Source organism: Carassius auratus, chromosome 14, assembly GCF_003368295.1.
Source record: "Carassius auratus strain Wakin chromosome 14, ASM336829v1, whole genome shotgun sequence".
NCBI lineage: Eukaryota > Metazoa > Chordata > Actinopteri > Cypriniformes > Cyprinidae > Carassius > Carassius auratus.
In genome coordinates, this window is record NC_039256.1 from 22,339,469 (window position 1) to 22,365,503 (window position 26,035).

General features: G+C 37.6%; 1 protein-coding gene across 11 annotated transcripts in view; it reads left to right on the forward strand.

Annotated features, from left to right (window-relative positions):
* Window positions 1-26,035, forward strand: part of LOC113114031 (rap guanine nucleotide exchange factor 2-like) — a 106,825-nt gene that overhangs the window by 41,129 nt on the left and 39,661 nt on the right. For 7 of the 11 annotated variants that reach the window (XM_026280727.1, XM_026280717.1, XM_026280722.1 and 4 more), the window contains exons 5-7: window positions 6,197-6,272; window positions 9,641-9,808; window positions 14,439-14,456. In XM_026280727.1, coding sequence (XP_026136512.1) covers window positions 6,197-6,272; window positions 9,641-9,808; window positions 14,439-14,456 — 262 coding nt within the window. Of the gene's footprint in view, window positions 1-2,623; window positions 3,054-6,196; window positions 6,273-9,640; window positions 9,809-14,438; window positions 14,457-26,035 lie in introns of those variants that run through there. The other 4 variants (XM_026280719.1, XM_026280726.1, XM_026280725.1 and 1 more) reach the window with 2 other exon arrangements.

Genomic DNA, 26,035 nt, shown 5'->3' on the forward strand with positions numbered 1-26,035 from the left:
CCGATTAAAGTGACAAAGGGCTCAAGAGCAGTTTTTTATTTAACTACCTGATGAGGTAGGCCGTATGAGTTGTTTGAGTTGGCCAGTGGCTCCAAATCTTTTTCAGCCAGACACCGGTTTTGTAGGGAAAAATCTTTTCCCTACAAGTATCTTCAATCGCGCCATCTAGAGGTCTGTTATTGATACAACCACAACTGCTCCAACTGATAACGGAGCGCTCAAGCAGGTACTGCTAGTCATGTTGAGGTAATTAAAATGTCAAATTTCTATTTTGTGTTCAATTATTTACTTATCAGGCAAGTAACGGCATGATACCAGGGACAGTTATGCAGTGTAGTTTGTTCCTCATTATTCATTCTAAATGTATTTTGACTGTAGAAAATGTTACATAAATACATGAAATGTAGAACATATAAAAAAAGTGCATAAAAATCATAAACGCATAAAAGTGAAACTAGGACAAAAAAAAAACAAAAAAATCCTATCGTGCATCCCTGCTTGAAAGAATCATAATTTGACTACTTTAGCAAGACCACATATACAAATGAAGACCACCGTATTTATCGAGGATCAATATTTTGCACACTACAATCTAAATGTAGTAGCATAGAACTCGGCGTGACACAAATGGAGTGTACATACAGAAAGAAACATATTGACTGGGCGTAATTTAAAAGCATAGCAAGCTGTACAAAAACACTTGACAGAGATGCACTAGAATTGGCTTGCAGTTGGGAATATGTCATTTTATCACCATGGCAATGAAAAAAAGCAGGTCTCTCCCTCCCTCACTTTCTCGTTTGGCTTCATGGAGAGAGCTGTGATGTGTTGCTCCTGTAATAGACTGTGACTCAGGTGTCCAGTGAATGAAAACCAACAGGACAGCGGTGCACTTCATAAACAATGTCTTGATAGCACTCGCAAATGGCCATTTTTTTTTCCCCCCAAGAGGCATCACAGCTACCCTGTCTGCTGATTCTTGTCTGAGACAGACCAGATCTGTAGAAACATCTTATCGGCTTCTTTCAGTACAACGCCAGCCAGATATTTTCTTCCAGTTTCTTTCCAAACAAAAACAGTCTCATTTGAATGCAGATTTTGGGTAACGCTTCCGTTTAATCGCACCTGCAGCATGCAAGTGTTTAAATGCACAGCATTAAAAGCATTATGGTGTTCAGAGTGCTGGGAGAAGTCAGAGTTGAGTTTGAGGTGGCAGTACCACCTGGTGCTCATGCCAGTACTTAGGCAACAAGTCAAAGTCCTTTAAAATGGTTTTACAGGCTTAACTACCAACAATAGTTTCTATTGTTATAAACTCTGTTCAGTCTGATCCTCAACTAAATCCTTTGTTTTCTTATTCCTTACTGCAAGAGTTGGGAAAACATTAGTAACCACAGTTTCTAGAGATTTTTACCCGTGCTTTACCATGGTACAAATATGGCATACTGTCTGTTTCAACAGGGAACGTTCTCAGAACTTTGGCTAATGTTCTAGCAAGATTCTGTCAAAGTTATGAACATTTTTCCAGTAATGTTAATAGAAGGTTATCAAAACTTTAGCCCCGGGGTAGGCAAGTTCTGTCCTGGAGAACCGCAGTCCTGCAGAGTTCAGCTTCAACCCTAATCAAACACACCTGAACAAGCTCATCTGTGTCTTCAGGATTACTGAACTACAGGCAGGTGAGGGCTTTTTTCAGAGTTGGAGCTGAACTCTGCAGGACTGCAGCTCTCCAGGACCAAATTTTGTTTCTTAGACTTGTTTCAGAAGCACATTCAGAAGTGATCATGTGATGTTTGCAAAATTATACAATTTGAACGTTCCATTTATGTTACAGAAATGTTTTCTGAAACGTAAAAAAAAAAAAAAAAAAAAATTAAATGTTCAGAAAACATTCATAAATAACCTTAATAAGTATGTTAGGAAAATGTTCTTAGAACATATTTTTGTTAGCTGAGACACTTTAATGTGGTACAAGGTACTAAAGGAGTTTTCACTACTAGATTATGTACTAATTTTTTTTTTTTTTTTTTTTTATGATTTGTACTAAAGTTGTACATGTCCCTCATATTTTCATTGCACTATGGTTTAACAAAACAAACCAGAAACTTTTAAATTGAATTGACTTTAGTAACATGCTCACATTTTAAATTTTTATTATTCATTTACAGATAAAAAGTTTTGCTAAAATGCAAGCTTTTAAATTCTTTCAGTTTCAGTTAGATGTGTTTTTTATTATTATCTTATTCCACTTAACCACATGTGAACTCCCAGGTTGTTTTCCCATGGAAGTGCTTTGAAAGCCTTACTGTTCCTCCCTGAAGTGATATGAATTTACTTCATGAGAATATAATCTGAATCGTCTGATATGTGACTCAGTCCCAGACGATACAAGTTACTCCCCTACATGTTTTAACATGCCTCATTTGTCGTTTAGCCACAATTTCTTAACTCACTTTTAGTTATTATTAGTGGTATGTTTGTGAACTTTAACTTTTTGTAATTGTTAATTGTAATTATAATTAATTATGATTGTACAATTTTGGGGGGGATTATGAATAGTGCTTTTTTAAATCGAAGGTATCCTTTCCTTTTTTTTTTTTTTTTTTTTTTTTTTTTTACTCTTTAGTATTCCCCAGGTTGCCCTTCAGAGTTTTTCTGGGTGTTTCTTGCTCTGATCACTACAGGTCTTGAGTTAAGTTGGGAGGTCATGTTGTTTGTGGGTGGAGGTCAACCCCTCCCTCTTGGCTCCACAGGAAGTAAGAGGCAGGCAGGAATGTTGGCTTCAGTCGATCACTACTGACTCTCAAGAGCGCACGTTCCCCAGCGCATACTCTCGTAAGATGAAGGCAGTAGAAGGAGCTGTCAGAACAGAGTGCAGTGTACGTGAAGTTGGATTATCATGTGGCATTCAGGATATCATGTTAGTGTTTAGTGTGGTAGCAGTGTGTGGGTATGAATATTAAAACACATTTGAGGTAGAAGTGATTTTCAAGAAGCCGGGAATGTTTATGGATTTCATTGGACATATTTTGTAACAACTCTCTCATCTTCAGGTACATCTGTTTTTTATTTATTTGTTTTTATACATATTGTGTACTATTTTCGTTTTTAAGTGCACAGTTAGATAATTGTAAGAATTATTACTATTTTTTTTTATGAACAAACTTTCCAACAAATAACTATTTATAGGACTTTACATATATATTTGAATTAATTAATGGTATTATAATTGTATCTGATTATAATGCTGGTTAAAGTAATCAAGCCTCAAGCATCTTGATCCTTGCATTATATCAGTTTGGGGTTGATCTGGTGCTGCTGAAATGCTGTTTACTTTGCTTTATGTTGCCATGTGTCTGCAAGTGCAGATCTGGGAGGCAGCAGAGCTGTTTAGCACTCACTGAAGCGTTACAGTAGAATCCTGTTATTGCATTACCATTCTACTGTACTTCAGCTAACCCTTAAGCCTTCCAATGTGTTCCTTCTCCCCTCTGACTTCCCCACTGACAGCACTTGCATAACTGCTCTTTAATCTTTGCTCTGCGTAATATGGAGAGATGAAAAAGAGGCTTATTTACTTTGGAGACCCTTATGTTCTCTGCTTTATGTGAGTGCCTGCCACGTTCGTCACAGAATCACATTCCAGACACCCGGAATGTTGTGTAATATGGAATCTGGGAGTTCAGTTCCCCAAAGAATGTGGTGCAATGTCTGACATATGATTTATATGAATGCCTTGTGTTAATATAATTTTTAAGGGTTTTTTTTTTTTTTTTTTTTTTTTTTTTTTACTGGCTTCTACAGGGAATGATTTCTTTTTTTAGACTTTGAGATTCTATAAGCCTGATAAAACCTTTCTCTTTTCATTTAGTGTTTTTTTTTTCTCTAAGCACATAAAAAAACAAACAAACTATATATATATATATATATATATATATATATATATATATATATATATATATATATATATATATATATATATATAGTTTGTTTGTTTTTTTTATGTGCTTAGAGAAAAAAAAAATATATATATATATATATATATATATATTTTTTTTTTTATTATTGCATTTTGTCCAGGTGTCCAGTGAATGGAAACCAACAGGACAGCGGTGCACTTCATAAACAATGTCTTGATAGCACTCGCAACTGGCCATCGCCCCCCCCCCAAGAGGCATCACATCTACCCTTTTTTGCAGTTTAAATTATACTTGACTTTTCAATGCGGTTTCCAACTATACCCATCCTTATCATTATCTATATCGTGAACGAGTCTTGAGGTTGTGTATTTGAATAGATGCCTGTAAGAGAAGTCAAACAGCATTACAACACTCACACAGTGCTCATTGTGTGTGGTCTTAGAATGTATTTAGAGGGAACCGCACCTGTTAGTCTAACCATATTAGCTAGTTACTATATCTGCCAGCTGCACTTCCACAGTAAACCTTACAGTGTACAAGTATCTATATAATAGTAAGTGTTGTTTTACTAATGTAAACATTTAAAGCAGCATGCAAATTGCCATTGCAAGAAATTATGTTTATGTGTAGAGTTTTTTTCTGTAGTAAAATCAGCCTTGCTTTCTCAGTCACAGTTTTCTGAAGTCTATGTAGCGGTTTTTCTGACCTCTCACCCAGCTAAACCGATGTAAGCATGTGTGTCATCTTTGGACCACAGTGTCACCTGGCAGCTCATTCAGCTGCAAAAAGTGTCTTACAAGCAGCATTAATGGTAAATGAACACCAGATGAAGGGTGGCGTGTGCAATCGGCACCAAACAGAATTGGAACCTGTTTAGTCCCATCCCAAACTCACTGTGTTTTTATGCAAGACTAAGTTGAGATGGTTAAACAAATTACATTTTTGTTTGATTTGCACATGACCTCTAACCAATTTTTATTTTATTTAATTGTATCTAATTTTTCTCCTTTAATTGTTTTAGTGACATTAAGTTTTTCCTTTTTCCTATTTATTTTCTTTTTGCTTTTAATGTAGTAAAGACAGACAATTATTGTGTGAAGAAGAGAGGGAATGGAGTCAAGAAAGTAAAAGTGAAGTGACGTGGCCAAGTGTGGTATCCCATACTCGGAATTTGTGCTCGGCATTTAACGCATCCAAGTGCACACACACACTCCAGTGAACACACACACATACCGTGAACATACACCTGGAGCAGTGGAAAGCCAATGCTGTGGCGCCCGGGGAGCAGTTGGGGATTTGGTGGCTTGCTCAAGGGTCTCCCCTCAGTCGTGGTATTGAAGGTGGAGAGAGCGCTGGTTGTTCACTCCCCCCACCTACAATCCCTGCTGGACCTGAGACTTGAACCCACGTCCTTCAGGTTACAAGTCTGACTCTCTATCCATTAGGCCAGGACTGCCCCAGAAATGCTATTCTCTTACTTTCCAAGTGATTTAGTGAAGTCCATAAATGTGACCCAGGACCACAGTCGTAATGGTCAATTTATCATTGAGATGTGTACATCATCTGAAACCTGAATCAATAAGCTTATCATTGATGTATGGTTTGTTAGGATAGGGCCATATTTAGGCTAATATACAACTATTTGAAATCTGGGCATGCAAAAAAAATATAAAAAATATAATTTAAAGTTGTCTAAATGAAGTTCTTGGCAATGCATATTATTATTACTAAAAAATTACATTTTGATATATTTACGATAGGAAAATGTACAACATATCTTCATGGAACATGATCTTTACTTAATATCTGATAAAAATCTGTCATTTTGAGCCATACAATGCATTGTTGACTGTTGCTAGAAATAAACCTGTGCTACTTATGACTGATTTTGTGGTCCAGGGGCACATATTAAATATCTATTTAAAAATGTTCAGGCATGTCCACCTTGAGTCAGTATTTGTCTTTATCTTGTGTGGAACTCCACCTCACTTTCCATTTTCAATAGAGTTTTTTGTGTTGCTACTCAAACGCTTCATCACTTTGCACTGTACTTCTTTCATTAGGCCGTGATGTCATTTGGTGGAATTTTCCAGTCTGGTCGTAGTTTCTTTCCCAGTGGAACCTTACTGCCTAGACCAGGAACACTGCCACAAGTGTGTGGATATGTGCTCCTCCGACTCGGTTTCTGAGCACGCTTTCATTCCCACAGAATCCCAGGATTCCATAATTGGTCGATGCGGTTTATAACCTTTCTCTCTCCTGTTCTTCTCCTCTAGTTTTGGGAAAAGGTCTGCTGGGAGTTTACGCCGTGGATGCGAGTGCATCGTTCTGGAGCCATCCGAGATGATTGTGGTGAGTAATCATGTACCAGCTAATCATCTTGACTTCAAACTCTTACTAATCACACTATGTAATTGCTGTTTTGTGCTGTAGTTTCATTCCTTTTCCCATGTGGTTCCCACAGTGTGCTATGCTTTTACCCCCAGGGGTACACACAAGGTCAGATTTGACATTACATTGGCAGATAAGAATTTCAGCTCTTTCCAATGCATTGAATAAAAGCCCTTTTCTGAAGAAAATGTGATGGCTGGATAGAAAATAATGGTTGACCTTCAAACCAACTGTTACTTTGCACATGAGCTGACTAGTTTATTTAGATTTTTTTTTTGATGGTCTACTTCTTCGAGATAGAAACAATATAAAATGTTGTGCATTTGACCACAAAGACATGTCTTATATACTATAAATGCTTAAATGCATTTGAAATCACCCCGACTATGGGCTTTGTGAATGTTTTAACATACTACAGTAAGTACTTAAAATCAGTGTTGAGGGGTTGAGACTGATTTTAATTGTGTGCTTTCTAGTTTTGTTTAGCATCAGGTGAGCCAGACTAAAGTTACATTTTGAAACCACTTCTTTGATGATAAATAGCATATAAATGTTTCTGTAGTCCTACACATCTGTCTCTTTCTCAGTTTGAATTTGGCATCTTGTTTACATTTTACCACAAGCAAATTTCATTGTGGATTCGTTCCTCTTAAATTACTCAGCCCACTGCGGTTAATGTTCGACATGGCCTTAATTCAGTGCTCTCGCCTTGCCAAAAAACCTAAAACGATTATATTTAGGAACCCAAGCACTTCTGTGCGTCCTAATATATTCCATATTCAGTTCATGATGTATGTTCATGAGTAAAGAAAGACCCTTCCTATCTACATTTGCAGCCTCGGATTTGGTTAAGCTCTCGGGGTGGCATGGAAATATGCCGACATGTGACTCAATGTGCTCCTGTATATGTTTCTGCATGCTGAGTACACTACTGTTCAAATGTTGGTGGTCAGTAAGGTATTACAAAAATAATACTTTAAATAGAAAGAACACATTTATAAGATCAACAGTGACAGTAAAGACATTTCAAATGTTGCAAAATATATTTGTTAAAAAATTGTTCTGTTAATCAAAGATATAAATCAAAGTTCCAAAAGAAAAGGCAGTTAAAGTCTTTTCAGCATTAAATATAGTAAGACATATCTCTTTAGTGCCAAATTAGAATTTTAGAATGCTTAATTCGTTTTTAACATTGAAAATCTAGCATTGCCATAACAGCACAGGAATTAATTGCATATATATATATATATATATATATATATATATATATATATATATATATATATATATATATATATATATATATATATATATATATATATAATGAGCAACAGTATTACTTTTTTTAACTGATTTTTGGCCAAATACTGTAAATGCCACCTTGTATGAGCATATACTTTTTTCAAAAAAAAAAAACTTGCCTACTCCAAACTTTTGAACAATATGACATGACATATCACACAGTGTCATATGTATACGTAAAGCAATTGAAAGAATGGAAAGGAGGATTAATAATCTCCAGCAACAACTGGCAGTGCTACATTTGCTACAAGTGCCTGCACTTCAGCATCCATATATTTATCGCTGTTCATCATACTTGCGAAATAAGTTGACACAATGTTTACAGTATGTTACATGGTGTTTCAAATCATGGCGGGTGAGAGTGTTTTCAAACTCATCCGGCCAATCAATGTATACTTATGTAAAGGGTAGTACAAGTTGTGCTGGTTATACCCTGCTTCGGAGTAGGAGCTAATTTGGTTCTCGAAAAAGGCAGTCTGGTACTAAAATCGCACATAGTTTCACATTTAGTTCTGTTACTATGAAAAGGTTCCTGCGGTGCCAAAGGCCCTTTCTGGAAGAATTTTGGCCCACTCTTCTTTACAACGTAGCTCCAGTTTTTTGAGGTCTGTGGCATTTTTGTACACAGCTTTCACCACATGATTTCAGTCAGGATGAGCTCTGGACTATGACTGGGCTATATCAGATTTTTTTTTTTTCCAGCCGTTCTGTTGTAGATTTGATGGTGTGCTTGGGAACATTTTCCTGTTGCATCACCCAATCTTGGCCAAACTTTTGCTTTTGGACGGATGTCCTCATATATGACTTTAGAATACTTTAGTATACGGAGGAGTTCATGGTCAACTCAGTGACTGTGAGGTAACCAGGTCCTGTGGCTTCATGCCAAGCCCAAAATCATCAGCCCTCCACCAGCATTTGTGACTTGTTTGTGCTGATATTCTTGTGAGGATTTCACCAAACGTGCTGCTGCATTATGGCCAGGCATCTTCAATTTGGTCTCATCTTTTCAAAGGGTCATTGTTCTAGAATTTAATTAACTAGTTAACTAAACTTGAATTTAACCAGTAAAAAAAAAACAAAAAAAAAAAAACAATGAATCCAGAAAAAGTGAATTTGGAACAACAATCAAATGGATTTCACAGGGCCCTATAAGTCTTTTAAAAACATCTGCCAAATGCATAATTGTAATCTCCTGTTTGGGCGATGGCAACTGTCCTCGACAGTTGATGGTGCCCTTGTTGGGTAACTCATCTGTTATTACTGGCCAATGCTGCTCTGTAATTACGGGCCAAGGCAGGATATAGATACTGCACTCTCACTCGCTCACACCGCCCAATATATTCCCACTGCATGCGCTCGCCGGCAGTTGCCATAGCAGCGGTTGGTACGGTAGCAAGAGATTTGATGTGTAATCCCAGAGGCAGAGTGGGTGTGAAATGTGAGGCTGCAGCAAAATAAGGCAGAGGGATAATAATGTCACTTTTTATGGCATAATGTCACAGTGGCCAGCCCTTTTTATATGCAATTTATACCCATCATGTGTATGATGATGCCACCCTCGTTCACAGTCAGTCAAAGACCTGCCAAGAACAGTTTACACGTTTTAGGTGCCACAGTGACAAAGATAAAGAATACAAGATAAAGAATACATATTGATCCGGTTTGGTTTTTGCATGTCTGCTATTTGAACTCTTAATTTCAAGGTTAAATCCGCATAACATGCATAACTCGTCTCCGAAGGCGCCTTGCAAGCTGCTCCTCTGGAACTGCATCTCCCTTTTTCTACCTTTCCTTTCTGTCTGCCGTGTGCCTCTCTTTGACGTAGCTGTTTGAGGCTCGGCCCTCACACACATACACACACACATTCTCACACACACATACACAGACAGGTTCGCACACCCACTTCTATTTTTAAACAGCGCCAGCAAGGGGGGGTGGGGGGGTGAGGAGAGAGAGAGAGAGAGAGAGAGAGAGAGAGAGAGAGAGAGAGAGAGGGAGTCTCACTCAAATTGCTTCTCCGTTTGCAGGTGGACTATATGGATGAGAATGAGGAGTATTTCCAGCGGCAGGCATCGCACCGACAGTCACGCCGAAGGTTTCGCAAGATCAACCAGAAGGGCGAGCGACAGACCATCATCGACACCGTAGAGCCATATCCCACCGGCAAGCCGCCCGTTGCACGGGGATACCATACGGTTAGCCATGCTTTACCATACCATGCTTTAACTCTACCTGTATAGTTTCTCTTTTGCCCCTCCCCCTGTATGACTGTCACTGTTCCTGGTCCTCACCTGTCTGGCTTTGCTTTCCAGTTTGTTTACATGCTGGTAAATGTGTCATTGCAAAAGCTTCTTTTTTTTTGTTTGCAGTGTTATTTATGCATAGGGATGGATGGTATGATTAAATCTGTTAAATATTACAATTTTATAAATATAGTCATTTGCACTGGAATGTGCAATGAATGATTTATGTATTAAATAATCATATAGTTATGCTTATCTTTTGGATAATTCAATAAATTCAACAAGAAAGGATGCATTAATTTGATCAAAGTTATTTTCAAATAAATGCTGTTCTTTTGAACTGTCTATTTAACAAAAAATCCTAAAAAAAAAAAAAATAACCAATTTTTTCTGCAAAATATTCCAGCATTGATGATAAGAAATGTTTCTTGAGCACCAAATGAGCATTTTAGAATGATTTCTGAAGGATTATGCGATTATATAATTAATTTTTGCAATAGATTTTTGTAATATTTATACTAATAATTGGATAACCAAAATAATTACTTTATATACATATATTAGAGCTTTATTGATGTAAAATGGTCTTTATTTGGATGCAGACCAAAAATAAGATTCATTTTTATTTGTTAAAGAAATGTTATCTTTGCGCAAACTCAGTATTATTAAACATTCTATTCAAGAGTCTTGATTCTGACTGAATTACATTTAAAGCTGTAAAAAAGCTAATATGTGCAAGTTCATCTCTTTTTATAACTTTTATGTGCAAATATTTATGCTTCTATATCTATGGTGTATAAATGGTGCAGGAAAAGCAGTACCACTTGATGCATTTCTAAAGTTGCGAGGTATATTCTGTCATACCATCCATCCAGCACTGTCTATGCATAATGTTGTCTAGTAATATATTCAGTGTATTTGACTGCCGATGCGAAACATAACATAAGCTGACATTTCTTCACTATAACCAGTGCAGTGCATCAGATGCACACCAAAATCTTCCTCTCACAAAATTTACGCTACAGGAATATTATGTAAAGCTTTAGATAGCTGGAAGTCTGTTGGGCACTCTTTTTGGTAACATTAACCACTTCTCTCTTCCTCGTATGTGAAAGGAACAAGATTTCTGTCTTCTTCCTATGAACTTTGCTCTGCTACTATATTTGCATTTGTTCTTCTGTTACTGTAAGAATACGTTCATTTAGCTAGCGCTGCCACATCCTCATGTGGTTGTGTTCATCTTGTGTCTTATCTTCTGCCTCAAAAGAATATTCTGGGTTAAAAACAACTTATGCACCATTGGCAACATCTAAAGACATTATCAGTTTGTAAAGATTAACAGAAAAAAGTATTTACAGTTAGGAAGCTAGCAAGTGTGCAGCACTGTAGATAATTTTGCACTTTTTTCAAATACTGTTTTTCGCCGACTACAGGTATATGGTAGGAAAGCATGCATTATGGATATAGCCTATGACTTTGAAAAAAATGCTGCTCAAAACTAAAGCCAGCATTGTACATAAAAAAAAAAAAAAAGTTCTGAGTTTTTATAAAGCATTTTCAGGTTTATAATGGGTGCTGGGTCATTATAGAATGTAGAACTTTCTTCAGCTTTCTTCATTGCTGCCTCTTTTAAACTAATGGACAAAAAAATCAAGTTGGCATCAAATAACCCTCATGCTTATACCTTACTTTTGGACTATTCTTTCAGTATCTTAAATTAAATTTTTACCAAACAGCAACGCAGTTTGTTTGTGCCTTTATGTGCAACGTGCTTTCCTTGTTTTCATGATCACAGTTCATTTTCCTTGTTGTGCTGTGGTGGCTGATATATGGTTTCTCTGTAGGTGTTAGCTGGTGTTCTGCCTATGTGTTTGCAGTCAGTATGTCGTGTTGGCTGAAGATGTGCTGGTGTTTTATGCACTCAGTCCCCACTGTGCTCTGGCCAGGTTGAGAGTGAGAATCCACTGTTCTGCTACCATCTGTATATGTGATATATTACATCGAGCCCCAGCTGAGTAAAGAGACAGAGCAGGGAGAGAGAAAGAAAGAAAACATTTATGTATTTGTATATTTACCTTTGTTCAGACTAAATAAAAGATTCAGATATCCAATACTTACATTAGTTATAAACAATAGTTTTTTTTTCTCTCTCTCTACACACAATCAATAACTGTTAAACCCTGGGCTGGCACCAATTTTTGAGACATTTTAAAGCTGAAGGTCAACTTTATCCTCTTAATATATCCCAATGCTAACTCTTGTTTTTCAAATTTGTCATTAATTGCTAATATTACTAATGCATACAATTCATTTTATATTGTATTTTTGTTTTATATACATTTTTATTTGCTGTTGTGTTATAAGTTCTTTATTTATTTCATACTAAGACAAGCAAATGTAAAAAAAAAAATCAGGTCAGTTTTGATGTGTCTTTCCCTCTGCACCTTGCACCTTGAGAGAGAAAAAAAAAAAAAAAGGTTTATTCTACTGAATCTAATAACTGACTGATACAGATGTTTCGTGAATGTTCAAATCTGGACCCTCACGTAGACACATTCCTTATTTTTCTCCCCCAAATCTGCTGCAGTTCATTCCCAGCATTCCTCCCATTCCCCCGGGAGAGAAGCCAGTGTTCCCTCAGCTTGTTTGGAAATTCTTGTTTTGTTTAGTACAACAAAATACGTCAAGGATCATTGAGCTAAATTGTTTTTCCCTCGAGATACATTAGAAGGGGCCGCCAGATGATTCCCACCATTGTATCTTCTCAGCTGCACAGTTTTCCCAAACAGCACCCTTTTTGTTGTTATGGTCTGTGGGAAGCGATCTGGACCATGTTTTTGTTCTCAGTTCAGTGGTAGCTGGCTAAGAAAGTTGACAGTAGCATCTTCAAGAGGGACCGCAGTGCATTGGATGTTAAGCTGACGGGCATTCCAGCTAATCCGGGAGTTTTTGAGAGTGCTTCCACAGTGGTATTTCCATTCTCAGACATAGCCGAAGGTGAAAATTCACTTCACAAACATTATTTCATGTATCAGCCTTGAGTATCTCAAATAACCTTATAGAGACTTGCTGACTGACATTAATTTGATTCCATTTCTGGCACCAGGGTGAAATAATTGTACTCTGCACTGCCTGCCTCACACAATTGAACTCAACTGAGTCTCTAAGCTTTTCATTCAATTAGCTGACTTTACACTCATATCACACGTATGATTGTGCTGTAAACACCCCATGAAGTCAACATTGTAATTTTAATTAATTTAGATCCGTTAGATCATCCGTTTTGTAATAATTCAGAATTTACAGTCTTTTTCTGTCTCCGTAGCAAGTACTAAATTATGGTTCAAAACCAATGTAAACTAAAGCTTAATTATTTTTTATTAAAGGAAAATGGCACCGTTTTTCCATATTCCACTATGTTCTTCCCTCAACTTAGACGAGTTGACATGTACTTTTCCCGTCTCAGTGCGTGCACTTAATTGCTGTAGCGTGCGGAGCACTTCACAGCACTTCGACCTCGGCGCAGTATTATCATCACTCCTGAAAACTCCCCCTCTCCCTATGTCTTCCGTCAATACAACCAACATGAGGAGTTTTCTGGACTGATGATATAACTGCATCGAGGTTGAAGTGCTGCGAAATGCTCTTCCGCCATACATTATAGTTATCATTTTGTATTCATTCAGAACATTGCCACGTTTTATTTTGTGTCACCATACTTACTCGTGTAGCTACTCATGTAACCGTCTTTAAAAAGGGAAAACATGGAAGTGTTTGGTGGCTTCTAAATTCATCCTTGTTTGGATCCTAAGGAATCTGGTGCTAAGCTAAACGCTGGCATAGTGGAGTCACGTGCTACAGCGATTGAGATGGGAGAGGTACGTATCAACCAGTCAAAGTTGAGGGAAGAACGTAGTGGAATACGAAAAAACGGTGGCGTTTTCCTTTAAACGATGAAGCCATTCAAAATTTCCTCTTTCCATAGGAAAGAAAACTGCTCTTGTCAAGCTATTTCATGGAATCTTTCAATTAAATTTGTTTGTCTGTCAATAGTGACTTTAAGACCAGTGAACACTGACTGCCTTGTCATTGGCTTACACTGGGTACCATTTTGTCTCTATAAATCTGTCTTTTTCCCTTTCTCTCTGGTACTGTGGGGCTTTAATGATCATGAGACTCTCACTCAGTCAATGAATGCCAATTTTTGTGTCTCCTAGGTTGCTGATAATTGCATTTCAGTTGTTCAATATTACATGACCTCCAGTCCTTTGTATTTGGTTGCATAATTAGCTGCATTTCCGTTCACCTGAAGTGGCCGAGTTCCCTTTTTATTTGAGCTTTGTGGCTTTTTATTTCAGCATCCGCCTCATGTTTCTCGGCTGTGTGTGTGTGTGTGCACTACCCTCTGTTGTGTTTGATAGCGTCTGAGCTTTTATAAAGGATGTGTCCCTCTCTTCTTCCCGTAGTATGACTTGCAAAGTGCCTAACAGGGTTTGTCTGAGCCTGCTCTGCTCCTCAATAACCCAGGCTGATAATAACTCTCCTCTTCTCTGCTTCTCTCCTCATACTGGCTCCTCCGCAGGAATGCGTTAAGGCTCAGGTATCGTACTTATTCACTATTTCTGTTCCTCTGTGTGTGTCACTTCCTGCTTAGGTGTGATTATGTATTTTATGTGTGTAGGTTTTATTTGTGTGTGCGATAAGAGTTAATGGCCATGTGACCATAGCAGTATGGCTTATTCGTGTGGATGTGATTTGTGTATATTAAAGTTGCCAAATTAATGTTTGGTCTAACAGTGATGTTAAGTGGGTGATGCTATACTGCAAGCCTTCATGTTACACATTGAGATTGAAGAGTTTTATTTTTAAAAGTAATATATGAGTGGCTCTTGCTGGTGGAGAATTTGTTGCTAGAATTCCAGAGGATTTGCTATGCTATGCTAATAATGTTTATTATTGTGTTGCTATGCAGTTGCTAGGGTGTTCAGGGTGGCTGCTAGGTGGTTTCTTACTGGACCAAGCCCAACGAGTCCCTAAATATGGCTTGGACCCCCCTTTAAAGTGATGATTTGTTTTGTTTCTAGTTTTGCTTTGCTCTGCATTGGTATTTTATGGTTTTGTTTCAGAACCAACATTATACACATACTGGCCACCTTATTAGGTACACCTTGCTAGAACTGGGTTGGACCCCCTTTTGCCTTTAGAACTGTCTTAATTTTTCATGCCAATCTCCCATTCCACCACATCCCAAAGCTGCTCTATTGGATTGAGATCTGGTGACTTCGGAGGCCATTTGAGTAAAGTGAACTCATTGTCATGTTCAAGAAACCAGTCTGAGATGATTTGAGCTTTGTGACATGGTGCATTATCCTGCTGGAAGTAGCCATCAGAAGATGGGTACACTGTAGTCATAAAGGGATGGACATGGTCAGCAACAATACCCAGGTGGCTGTGGCATTTAAGCGATGCCCAGAGTGTATCAAGAAAATATCCCCCACACCATTACACCACCAGCAGCAGCCTTAACCGTCGAGACAAGGCAGGATGGATCCATCCATGCTTTCATGTTCTTTACGCCCAATTCTGACCCTACCATCTGAATGTCGCAGCAGAAATTGAGACTCATCAGATCAGGGAAAATGTTTCTAATCTTCTGTTGTCCAATTTTGGTGGGCCTGTGCGAATTGTAGCCTCTGATTCCTGTTCTTAGCTGACAGGAGCGTTACCCAGTGTGGTCTTCTGCTGCTGTTGCCCATCTGCTTTAGGGTTCGACGTGTTGAGCATTCAGAGATGGTATTCTGCATTACTTGGTTGTAACGAGTGGTTATTTGAGTTACTGTCACCTTTCTATCATGTCTAACTGGTCTGCCCCTTCTCCTCTGACATCAACAAGGCATTTTCATCAATACAACTGCCACTAACTAGATATTTTTCTCTTTTTGGACCATTCTCTGTAAATCCTAGAGATGGTTGTGTGTGAAAATCCCAGTAGATCAGCAGTTTTTAAAATACTCAAACCAGCCCGTCTGGCACCAACAACCATTCCATATTCAAAGTCACTTAAATCCCCTTTCTTCTCCATTCTGATTCTGGTTTAAGCTTTAGCAAGTCATCTTCATCACATCTAGATGCCTAAATGCATTGAGTTGCTGCCATGTGATTGGCTGATTAGCAATTTGTGTTACCAAGCAATCGAACAGATGTTACTAATAAAGTGGCCGGTGAGTGTATATTGGACATCAACTGGCGACCCATATACAGTACAGACCAAAAGTTTGGACACACACACCTTCTCATTCTGAGAGTTTTCTTTATTTTCATGACTATGAAAATTGTAGACTCACACTGAAGGCATCAAAACTATGAATTAACACTTGTGGAATTATATACGGAATTATATACATAAAAAAAGTGTTAAACAACAGAAAATATGACATATTCTAGGTTCTTTAAAGTAGCCACCTTTAGCTTTGATTACTGCTTTGCACACTCTTGGCATTCTCTTGATGAGCTTCAAGAGGTAGTCACCTGAAATGGTCTTCCAACAGTTTTTAAGGAGTTCCCCGAGAGATGCTTAGCACTTGTTGGCCCTTTTGCCCTCTGTCTGCGGTCCAGCTCACCCCTAAACCATCTCAATTGGGTTCAGGTCCAGTGACTGTGGAGGCCAGGTCATCTGGCGCAGCACCCCATCACTCTCCTTTAGGGCTGGGATAAACGATTATTTTTTAAACGATTAATCTAGCGATTATTTTTTCGATGCATCGATTAATCTAACGATTCATTTTTTCAGACTTCAGACTCACAACTTGATGTCTAGCATTCAATAAAAAAGGTCACCCAAAATACTTGTTAAGAGCAATTGAAAGAATACAGTAACCAATGTAAACTTGAGGGCTTTAAGCTAATACAGAGAGTGCTTTTCCAAAAAAAAAAAAAAAAATTAGCCTAACAGCGGGAGCCAGCAGCCTGTCATGGAGAAGAAAAAATCTCATAATGCTCCACGTGAAACTTTGGCGTTCCGCCCTTTTTCTATCGTGTCTAATGATTTTGGTTAATATGCACAAGGGAGAGAGAGAGAGAGCAAGAAGCGCTTGTGTTTGAAGACTGTGAGTGTGCGCGCAGCCGGGGCTCTCTCTCGTACGCGCCCTGTCAGGCGCAGCAGTCATTATATTCTACATCACTCACCGATCAAATAAGGCTTTGACAGCCGCCAAAAAATTGGATTGGTTATATAACGAAAATGTTTTTTAGAGAAATAAAAACAGGTCGACGAATCGATGCACATAATATGTCGACGTCATCGATGACCTCGACGTGTTGTCCCAGCCCTACTCTCCATCTTGGTTAAATAGCCCATATATATATATGTTTATCCAGAATCATCCAGAATCTTGCAGCTCTAGTTTACATATCTAAATGCTGCATATAATTAATTTAAATAGAAGTTTAAGTTTAATTTCATACAAGTAAAAGTTGATTTCAAAATGCGCATTTTTGTCTCGTGTCTTGTCTTGTCACACCCCTAATAACTTCTATAGCAAAATGTAGCTACTTCTCATTGTGAATGTTAATGGTTTACTCTTGAGGTCTTATTGTAAAGTGACATCGATTGGTCTTTATAGTTCTTTTGCACATCTGTGTAAAGTGTTTAACTTAATATATTTTTCTGTATTGCTTTATTGTATTTACATTTTTATTTATTTTTGTTATAAGATAAAAGTTATTTAACCTGTTATACAGTATTATGACCTTTTATTAAACTAAATTTCAATACCATGATAAAAGCATTAGCAAATAATTGCAACAGGAAAATTATTAGTTATGCCGGAATATCCCTAATATATATATATATATATATATATATATATATATATATATATATATATATATATATATTAGGGGTGTAACGGTTCACAAAATTCACGGTTCGGTTCGATACGATACACTGATGTCACGGTTCGGTTCGGTTCGGTTCGATACGTTTTAGATACAGCAAAATGTAAAAACATCTCAACTTTTCAGAATGCCGCAAGCGCACCGCGGGTCATTTGACAAGAACCAACCAATCAGCTTCATCCTTTCCCGTAACAACGTTGAGAGCTCAGCCAAGATGAAGGAACAGCTGATCATAGTTGTATATGGATTGCAATTTTGAAATAAATTCAGTAGCAGAGCTACTGCAAGCGATTTTTAGAGCTGCAAATCCATTTATCCTTCGCTGAAATTTCCGCGTCTCATGGAGAGAGCACGTCATTGTTGCTTAGCAAAGACAGACGCCTCAGGAGAAAGACGCGCTTAGCGTTTTCCATGCGTTTTTAGGCACGATATGTGAACGGCCCCTAAGGCGCTCGCTCACTCAGCACGCGCTGAAGGCTCGTTGCAAAATGTCTAATGCATTTTAACAGACCAGAAATATAAGATCCTAAAATAACCAACAGGTCTGGTGTTTGGTTTGGATTCCCTGTAAGCTATAGTGTCTAAATGCTGCAGGGATAGTTTGCTGCGTGCATGTTTCTCCTTTTTTTCGTCTTTTCCCAGATAGTACTGACGCATATATCCCAGATATTCCCGCTGGTTTTTTTTTTTTTTTTTTTTTTTTTAATCCCGCTGGTGTACCCTGTCATGTTGCAGATACGACATAACGTTGTTTTTTTATCCACCACTCTCTTGCCATCACCATTATAGCTTAAAGGGAATCCAAAGTGCACCCAAACACCAGACCTGTTGGTTATTGGAGGATCTTCTCATTTCTAGTCTGTTAAACGCATTGGCTATTTTGCAACGAGCCTTCAGCGTGTACTGAGTGAGCGAGCGCCTGCTGAGTAGCCTAACATAAACATATAAGATGGTGTTTTTTTCTTCTTCGGGAGTGTCAGGGGCGTTGCCTGTTACGTTGTTTGGGTTATTGGGCTACCTTGTTGAACGCATATCATTATATTTCTTTCTCTCTCTTTTTTTTTTTTTCAAATATAATTAATTACTCCAACGAACCGTTCGGTATACATAATGCGTACCGCGTACCGAACCGAAAGCGTCGTACCGAACGGTTCAATACGAATACGCGTATCGTTACACCCCTAATATATATATATATATATATATATATATATATATATATATATATATATATATATATATATATATATATATATATATATATATGGCTGGCAAAAATCATAATTGTGATAATTTAACCATGTATTAACATACTTTTACAAACAAGCTGCATAATCTGAGTGTCATGTAGCATAAATGGTGCAGGATGAGTTATGTACAGTTTAAAGGTAATTGTTTCGCTAACAATCGATTATATTTGCTGGTCCTCAACTAGTTCTGCTTCAGAACCCAGATTATACATTGGACATCAAGCGGTGATCCAGAGTGGTAATTAAGTTTGATATTTATGGAAAATATTTTGTATGAAATACATAAAAATGTATAAAGAAACCTAGAAAAAAATAAATATCAAATTTTATATGAATATATTTATTACTAATATACCCAATAATTAGCAAAATAATAACTTGACATAGTATGATATGGTATAATAACATGGACATATATAAAAGCATAAGCAACAACAGAAGTGCGATTTACCATTCATACTGTTCAAACTAAAATTCTGCTGACTAATGCATTATTTCTATTTTACGGATTTACTTTTAATTAGCCATATGACAGTTGTATTTTCATCGAAATCCAAAAAAGTTCATTTAATAGCATGACTTATATCATCAGTAACCCACAATTTATTTGAACCGTTTGATTCAAAGCATTTTCTCTTATTTATTTTGCTATGCACGATTAAATGTTCAGTTGTATTTGCCTCGTTTGTTTCATTTATATTCCCGATGACCCTGTCAGAACAAAATTGCACTAATTGAAAACATCTGCCATTCGGGATTTCATACTGTAGCTATGCTTAATGGTGCTGCCCTATAGGCTCAGCCCTTTTTAAACGAACAAGTGTGCATGTAAGATTTGTGTGTGTTAATGTGTTTATATGTGTCTGTTTTAGCGTGTTGTTTGATGCCCTAGGCCTGATGAAGATTGCTGATGGTAGACATAGCTGCCGCTGAGCTGATACTTGTTTTGCGGTAATTAGATTCAGTGAGGAGTGAAGCAAAGCGACTGAGAGATGGAAAGTGTGATCGTGTGTGTTAAAGAGTGGAAAAGAGTGAGAGAGGGAGTCTTGTCAGGTGTTCTTGTGAAGAGTCTGCTCTATTTTTAGAGCTGTCCTCAGTGATGGCTGCTGCTGCAGTATACGGCGGTGCTGAGACACAAAAGGCCAGCACTTAAAAAGATTTATACCACTATAAGCACACACATGCACACAAACATGCAAAGCTATCGTATGGCTTTAGAAGACTCTGAATATAATGTACAGGGTTGTATCTGTTATGGCCCTCTGGGTTTTATACTGTCACAAATGTATTCTGGTTAAGAAATCTCACTAAACATGCCTTGTTTTGTTCATATTTACAGCATGACTCTGTAGAATGAAAATGATTTGTATTTCTGCTCAGCTAAACTGTCCATTACAGTTAACAGTTATGACACCAGCTCCGTCATAGCTGTTATGACAGTTATGATAGAGCTGATGGTTTAAACCACAAGGATGTTTCAAATGATTACAGCAGGGTGTCGTGTCCAGATGGACGGCTATCAGCCAGGAGCAGTGTACCTTGCAGAAACCTTGCAGCCCTCCTCGTCCTTTGATCTTGTTTTCTTTTCATCCCTCTTAGCTCTCATATTCAGTCCTTCAGCTGTTTTGTTGAATATTACTTTGCATACATGGTAATAGAGGTTGACAGTTAAACCAGTGTGCTGTTAAGTCCCATCCGGTGACCTTTTAGGTTTATGCTTCAACTTTTACACCTGGAACTTTCTTTCTCCAAAGCAAATGTCTTCAGATTTGTTCTGTAATCGCTAGAGGTATGAATCAAGAACTGACACATATTTTAATTAATATATGGGTCAAACTAATTATTTTTGTGATTTTCAGTTTGGTAAATGGGGCTTAAATCTTTTTCCTGCTTTCCTATGGCATCACCCTTGTTTGTTGCAAGCAACAACAACAGACATGCAACACAGCCAGTAAACTCGGATTGTTCAACAAATGATTTGATTCCTTATTAATCAGTCTCAAGATCATGAGTTATCGGTTTGAACCAGTCCTCAATGGTTCAAACTAGACTCACTGAATCACTTGAAGTGGATATCTACTTAATAAATGAGTTGCACATCATTTTGTAACTTTTTTCTTTCTTACATGTAATTTCTCTACTTGACTAAAAGAATCATTCATGGGTTCGAATCTGGACCAGAATCTTTCATTTTTATTTATTTTATTTTCATCCCACAATTTCTATAGTCACATATTTTCAATGTTGACATGTTTACACGAAGTAACTCATCACTGAGAAGAGATTCTTCCACTCAGTGTTTTATTTATAACAGACTGATTACATATGCAGAAAATATGAATAAAACATATATGAGCCATAGTTTTTATATGTTTAGGCTGTAGTAATCATACATCAGAATGCAGTTGCTGTACTTCTCTTAGAGGGGAAAAAACACTTCCTTCTTTGGGTGCTGTTGCGTTGACCTTCCGTACCTTTACAATTACCAGAATGCCAGATCTCACTACACCATTGTTGTTAGACCACAAACTCTTCCTCCTGCATTATTTCTTTAAGAAAGTCACTTGAGCTCTCTTACTGTAGTAGGAAATTCTCTTCCTGCATCTGTTTTGACAGGAAGCATCCACATTTTTGCCTTTGGTCAATAAGCTTACACCACTATAATTGGGATGAAACAACTTCTACAAAAGTGCACCCCTAATATTTTGCCAAAAAATAGTTAATTTGATTAACTATGGTTTAGGCTTGGGCGGTATCCAAATTTTGATATCGTCAAACCTCCTCCCTATTTTACCTCGGTATACGGTATTACCGTGAATAATTAAAAAAATATGACGTAAGGCTGAGACAGCATCACCAAACTGTTGGCTTGTGCGTAAACCATTCAGAAACTGAATACCAATACTGAAACAATAACAAAATGACATGCACAACAATATTAACAACTTTTATTAGCAACAAATAGTAATAGTCAAACATAATTAAATTAACATAAACATACAGAACAGTTTTTGCGCAGAGATGCGCACACAAATCAATAAAATCACTTGGGGTATGCACAGATATTATTATTATAATATTCGTTCGGCTCTAATTATTCGATAAATAAAAATGATATTCGAATTTCGACATTTTTGCTTGCCACAAAGAAAAGAAAAAAGGCAAAAAAAGTCCACAATAAAACCTAATTCGGTCACTTTCTGTGATTTCTCCACGGCATATTTGAAGATGTATGAAAGCAAAAAAATAATGAATGAATGAATAAGAACTGCGGTCTTCTACAGTACTTCAAATATGCCGTGGAGGATCACAGAAAATGACCGCATTCCAGAACATTGTTCCTGCGTCTCTCAAGCAACGAATAAACACCGCTAACTTGGAAAATGCAGTGAAAACTCCTCTACTCGCATCTGCCCTAGACCCTCGGCCCAAAGATCTCAGGTTTCTCGATGAAAACATGAGAGAAGTTAGAAAAAAAAACTTTTTGGAACATTATCAGAACATTTTCCTTGATGCGAGTGGTGCGTCACCAACGATGAAGAGGATGCAATGCCCACTCGTCGGAAAAGATCTTCTTCTTCTCCAGTTCCTCAGCGATGATTACAGAGAGTCCAGACGAGACGAGTGGGAACAGTTCTTGCTGGAGCCATGTATTCCACCAGATGAGGATCCCATTCAGTGGTGAAACGAAAACACGAAGCGCTTCACAAAACTTATTCGCTTAGCACACCGTTATTTGTGAGTCCCGCCAACGTCTGTGCCGTCAGAGCGCGTTTTCTCTGCGGCCGGCCTTATTTTTAACAGACTAAGGAGCCGACTTTCCCCCGATCATGTTTACATCCCCGTGTTTCTTAACAAGAACATGTAAAACAATAGAAAAAAAGCAAAAAAGATTTGCAGACAGTTTCAAAGTTAAGTGTAAGCTACATTCTGTACAATGGCATAATTGCTGCAGGCTGCTTTACCTTTTTTCTTTGTTCATTTTTTTTATTTTATTTTTTGCTTTTAATCTGTAGGTTACTTTTGTTTGTTTGCGTTGTTAAAGTTTTTCAGCTACAAAACACTGTGTAATTCAAAAATGACAGAAACAATAAATGTTGCTGAAAAATAACGTCTGTCTCATTAAACTTAATTTAAATAAACGAATATTCGAATATTCGTTTTTTGTGAGCTCAAAATTATTTGAATATGATATTTGCGGAAAAACGCCCATCCATAAAAATCACACTGCACGAACAACTTTTAGTAATAAAGAGCAGCTTATAAAAAAAGAGCGAATAGACCCACAACACTCAACCAGAGTTGAATAATAAAAAATAAAAATAAAAAATATATATAATAAAAAATTATTGAAAAGCAGTATGTTTAAATAAAAACAACTTCTTTCCAGTCTTCTTTCCAAAATAGTTTTTAATGAAAACCAAATAAAAATACCCGAATCCATTAAATAAAAAATAAACAGTGCTAATAGGAACGAATGGCAAGTGGCATACAATCTAGTCAAGATTTTTCGCTAGGGCACGCTGTGGACCGACAACTTTACCTGCGGTGCTGAAAACCTGCTTCGATGGTGTGCCTGTGGCACAGACGAACAGGTACTTTCGTGCCACTCGCGACATGTGGGGGAAAACACCAGTCAGCATTTTTCCATGAATGAAGTGGGTCCTCGTCTCCTTGACTAACTGGCTCTAAACAGTAGGCTGTTATTTCAGCTCCAATTCGGTCCTCTACGTTGCCAATGCCGACAGGACCTGCCATTGCATCGGCTTTTTTTTATTTTTTTATCAGTCATCTTTTTTCGTGAGGGCACAATTTGCAAATAGCCTCGTCCTTATTTACCACCTCTCCCTTCTCGTTCGGTCGAAACCCGAAATACTGGCAAACTGAGATTTATGTTCTTTTTTTTGAGACCAGGTCACTCGGTGCATCTTTTCCCCTCCTCTCTCTTTCTCCTCGTCTCGTTGTCACGCGATGACAACCACGCGTACACATTTTTAGGCATTAAATAAATTATATTTAATATTTAATCCTTGTCTCCTATATACAGTCTTGTTCAAAATAATAGCAGTACAATGTGACTAACCAGAATAATCAAGGTTTTTAGTATATTTTTTATTGCTACGTGGCAAACAAGTTACCAGTAGGTTCAGTAGATTCTCAGAAAACAAATGAGACCCAGCATTCATGATACGCACGCTCTTAAGGCTGTGCAATTGGGCAATTAGTTGAATTAGTTGAAAGGGGTGTGTTCAAAAAAATAGCAGTGTGGCATTCAATCACTGAGGTCATCAATTTTGTTAAGAAACAGGTGTGAATCAGGTGGCCCCTATAAGGATGAAGCCAGCACTTGTTGAACATGCATTTGAAAGCTGAGGAAAATGGGTCGTTCAAGACATTGTTCAGAAGAACAGCGTACTTTGATTAAAAAGTTGATTAGAGAGGGGAAAACCTATAAAGAGGTGCAAAAAATGATAGGCTGTTCAGCTAAAATGATCTCCAATGCCTTAAAATGGAGAGCAAAACCAGAGAGACGTGGAAGAAAACGGAAGACAACCATCAAAATGGATAGAAGAATAACCAGAATGGCAAAGGCTCAGCCAATGATCACCTCCAGGATGATCAAAGACAGTCTGGAGTTACCTGTAAGTACTGTGACAGTTAGAAGACGTCTGTGTGAAGCTAATCTATTTTCAAGAATCCCCCGCAAAGTCCCTCTGTTAAAAAAAAGGCATGTGCAGAAGAGGTTACAATTTGCCAAAGAACACATCAACTGGCCTAAAGAGAAATGGAGGAACATTTTGTGGACTGATGAGAGTAAACTTGTTCTTTTTGGGTCCAAGGGCCACAGGCAGTTTGTGAGATGACCCCCAAACTCTGAATTCAAGCCACAGTACACAGTGAAGACAGTGAAGCATGGAGGTGCAAGCGTCATGATATGGGCATGTTTCTCCTACTATGGTGTTGGGCCTATTTATCGCATACCAGGGATCATGGATCAGTTTGCATATGTTAAAATACTTGAAGAGGTCATGTTGCCCTATGCTGAAGAGGACATGCCCTTGAAATGGTTGTTTCAACAAGACAATGACCCAAAACACACTAGTAAACGGGCAAAGTCTCGGTTCCAAACCAACAAAATTAATGTTATGGAGTGGCCAGCCCAATCTCCAGACCTTAATCCAATTGAGAACTTGTGGGGTGATATCAAAAATGCTGTTTCTGAAGCAAAACCAAGAAATGTGAATGAATTGTGGAATGTTGTTAAAGAATCATGGAGTGGAATAACAGCTGAGAGGTGCCACAAGTTGGTTGACTCCATGCCACACAGATGTCAAGCAGTTTTAAAAAACTGTGGTCATACAACTAAATATTAGTTTAGTGATTCACAGGATTGCTAAATCCCAGAAAAAAAAAAAATGTTTGTACAAAATAGTTTTGAGTTTGTACAGTCAAAGGTAGACACTGCTATTTTTTTGAACACACCCCTTTCAACTAATTGCCCAATTGCACAGCCTTAAGAGCGTGCATATCATGAATGCTGGGTCTTGTTTGTTTTCTGACAATCTACTGAACCTACTGGTAACTTGTTTGCCACGTAGCAATACAAAATATACTAAAAACCTTGATTATTCTGGTTAGTCACATTGTACTGCTATTATTTTGAACAAGACTGTAAGTGCATATTTTTTATTTTTTATTTTATTAACGGTATGACGGTATTGGAACTGATACCGTTGCTATTTTTAGATCCCGCGGTATACCATATTACCGTGTTACCGCCCAAGCCTACTATGGTTGCTTAACAATAGAGGCTAGCAACTATCTACATTTTACGGAATGTCTTCACAGTGTAGATCATTTTTTAATTGCTGATAAACATCAAAATTTCAATGCATCATGTTGTTTAGCAAAAAAAGCAACCATAAACGGCATGCGGTTAACTAACAGGCTAATGGATTGTATTACTGAATTGAAAAGTTATTTATTGTGAAAATGAACATTAATTAATCAAATCATATTGACCATTGGTGTC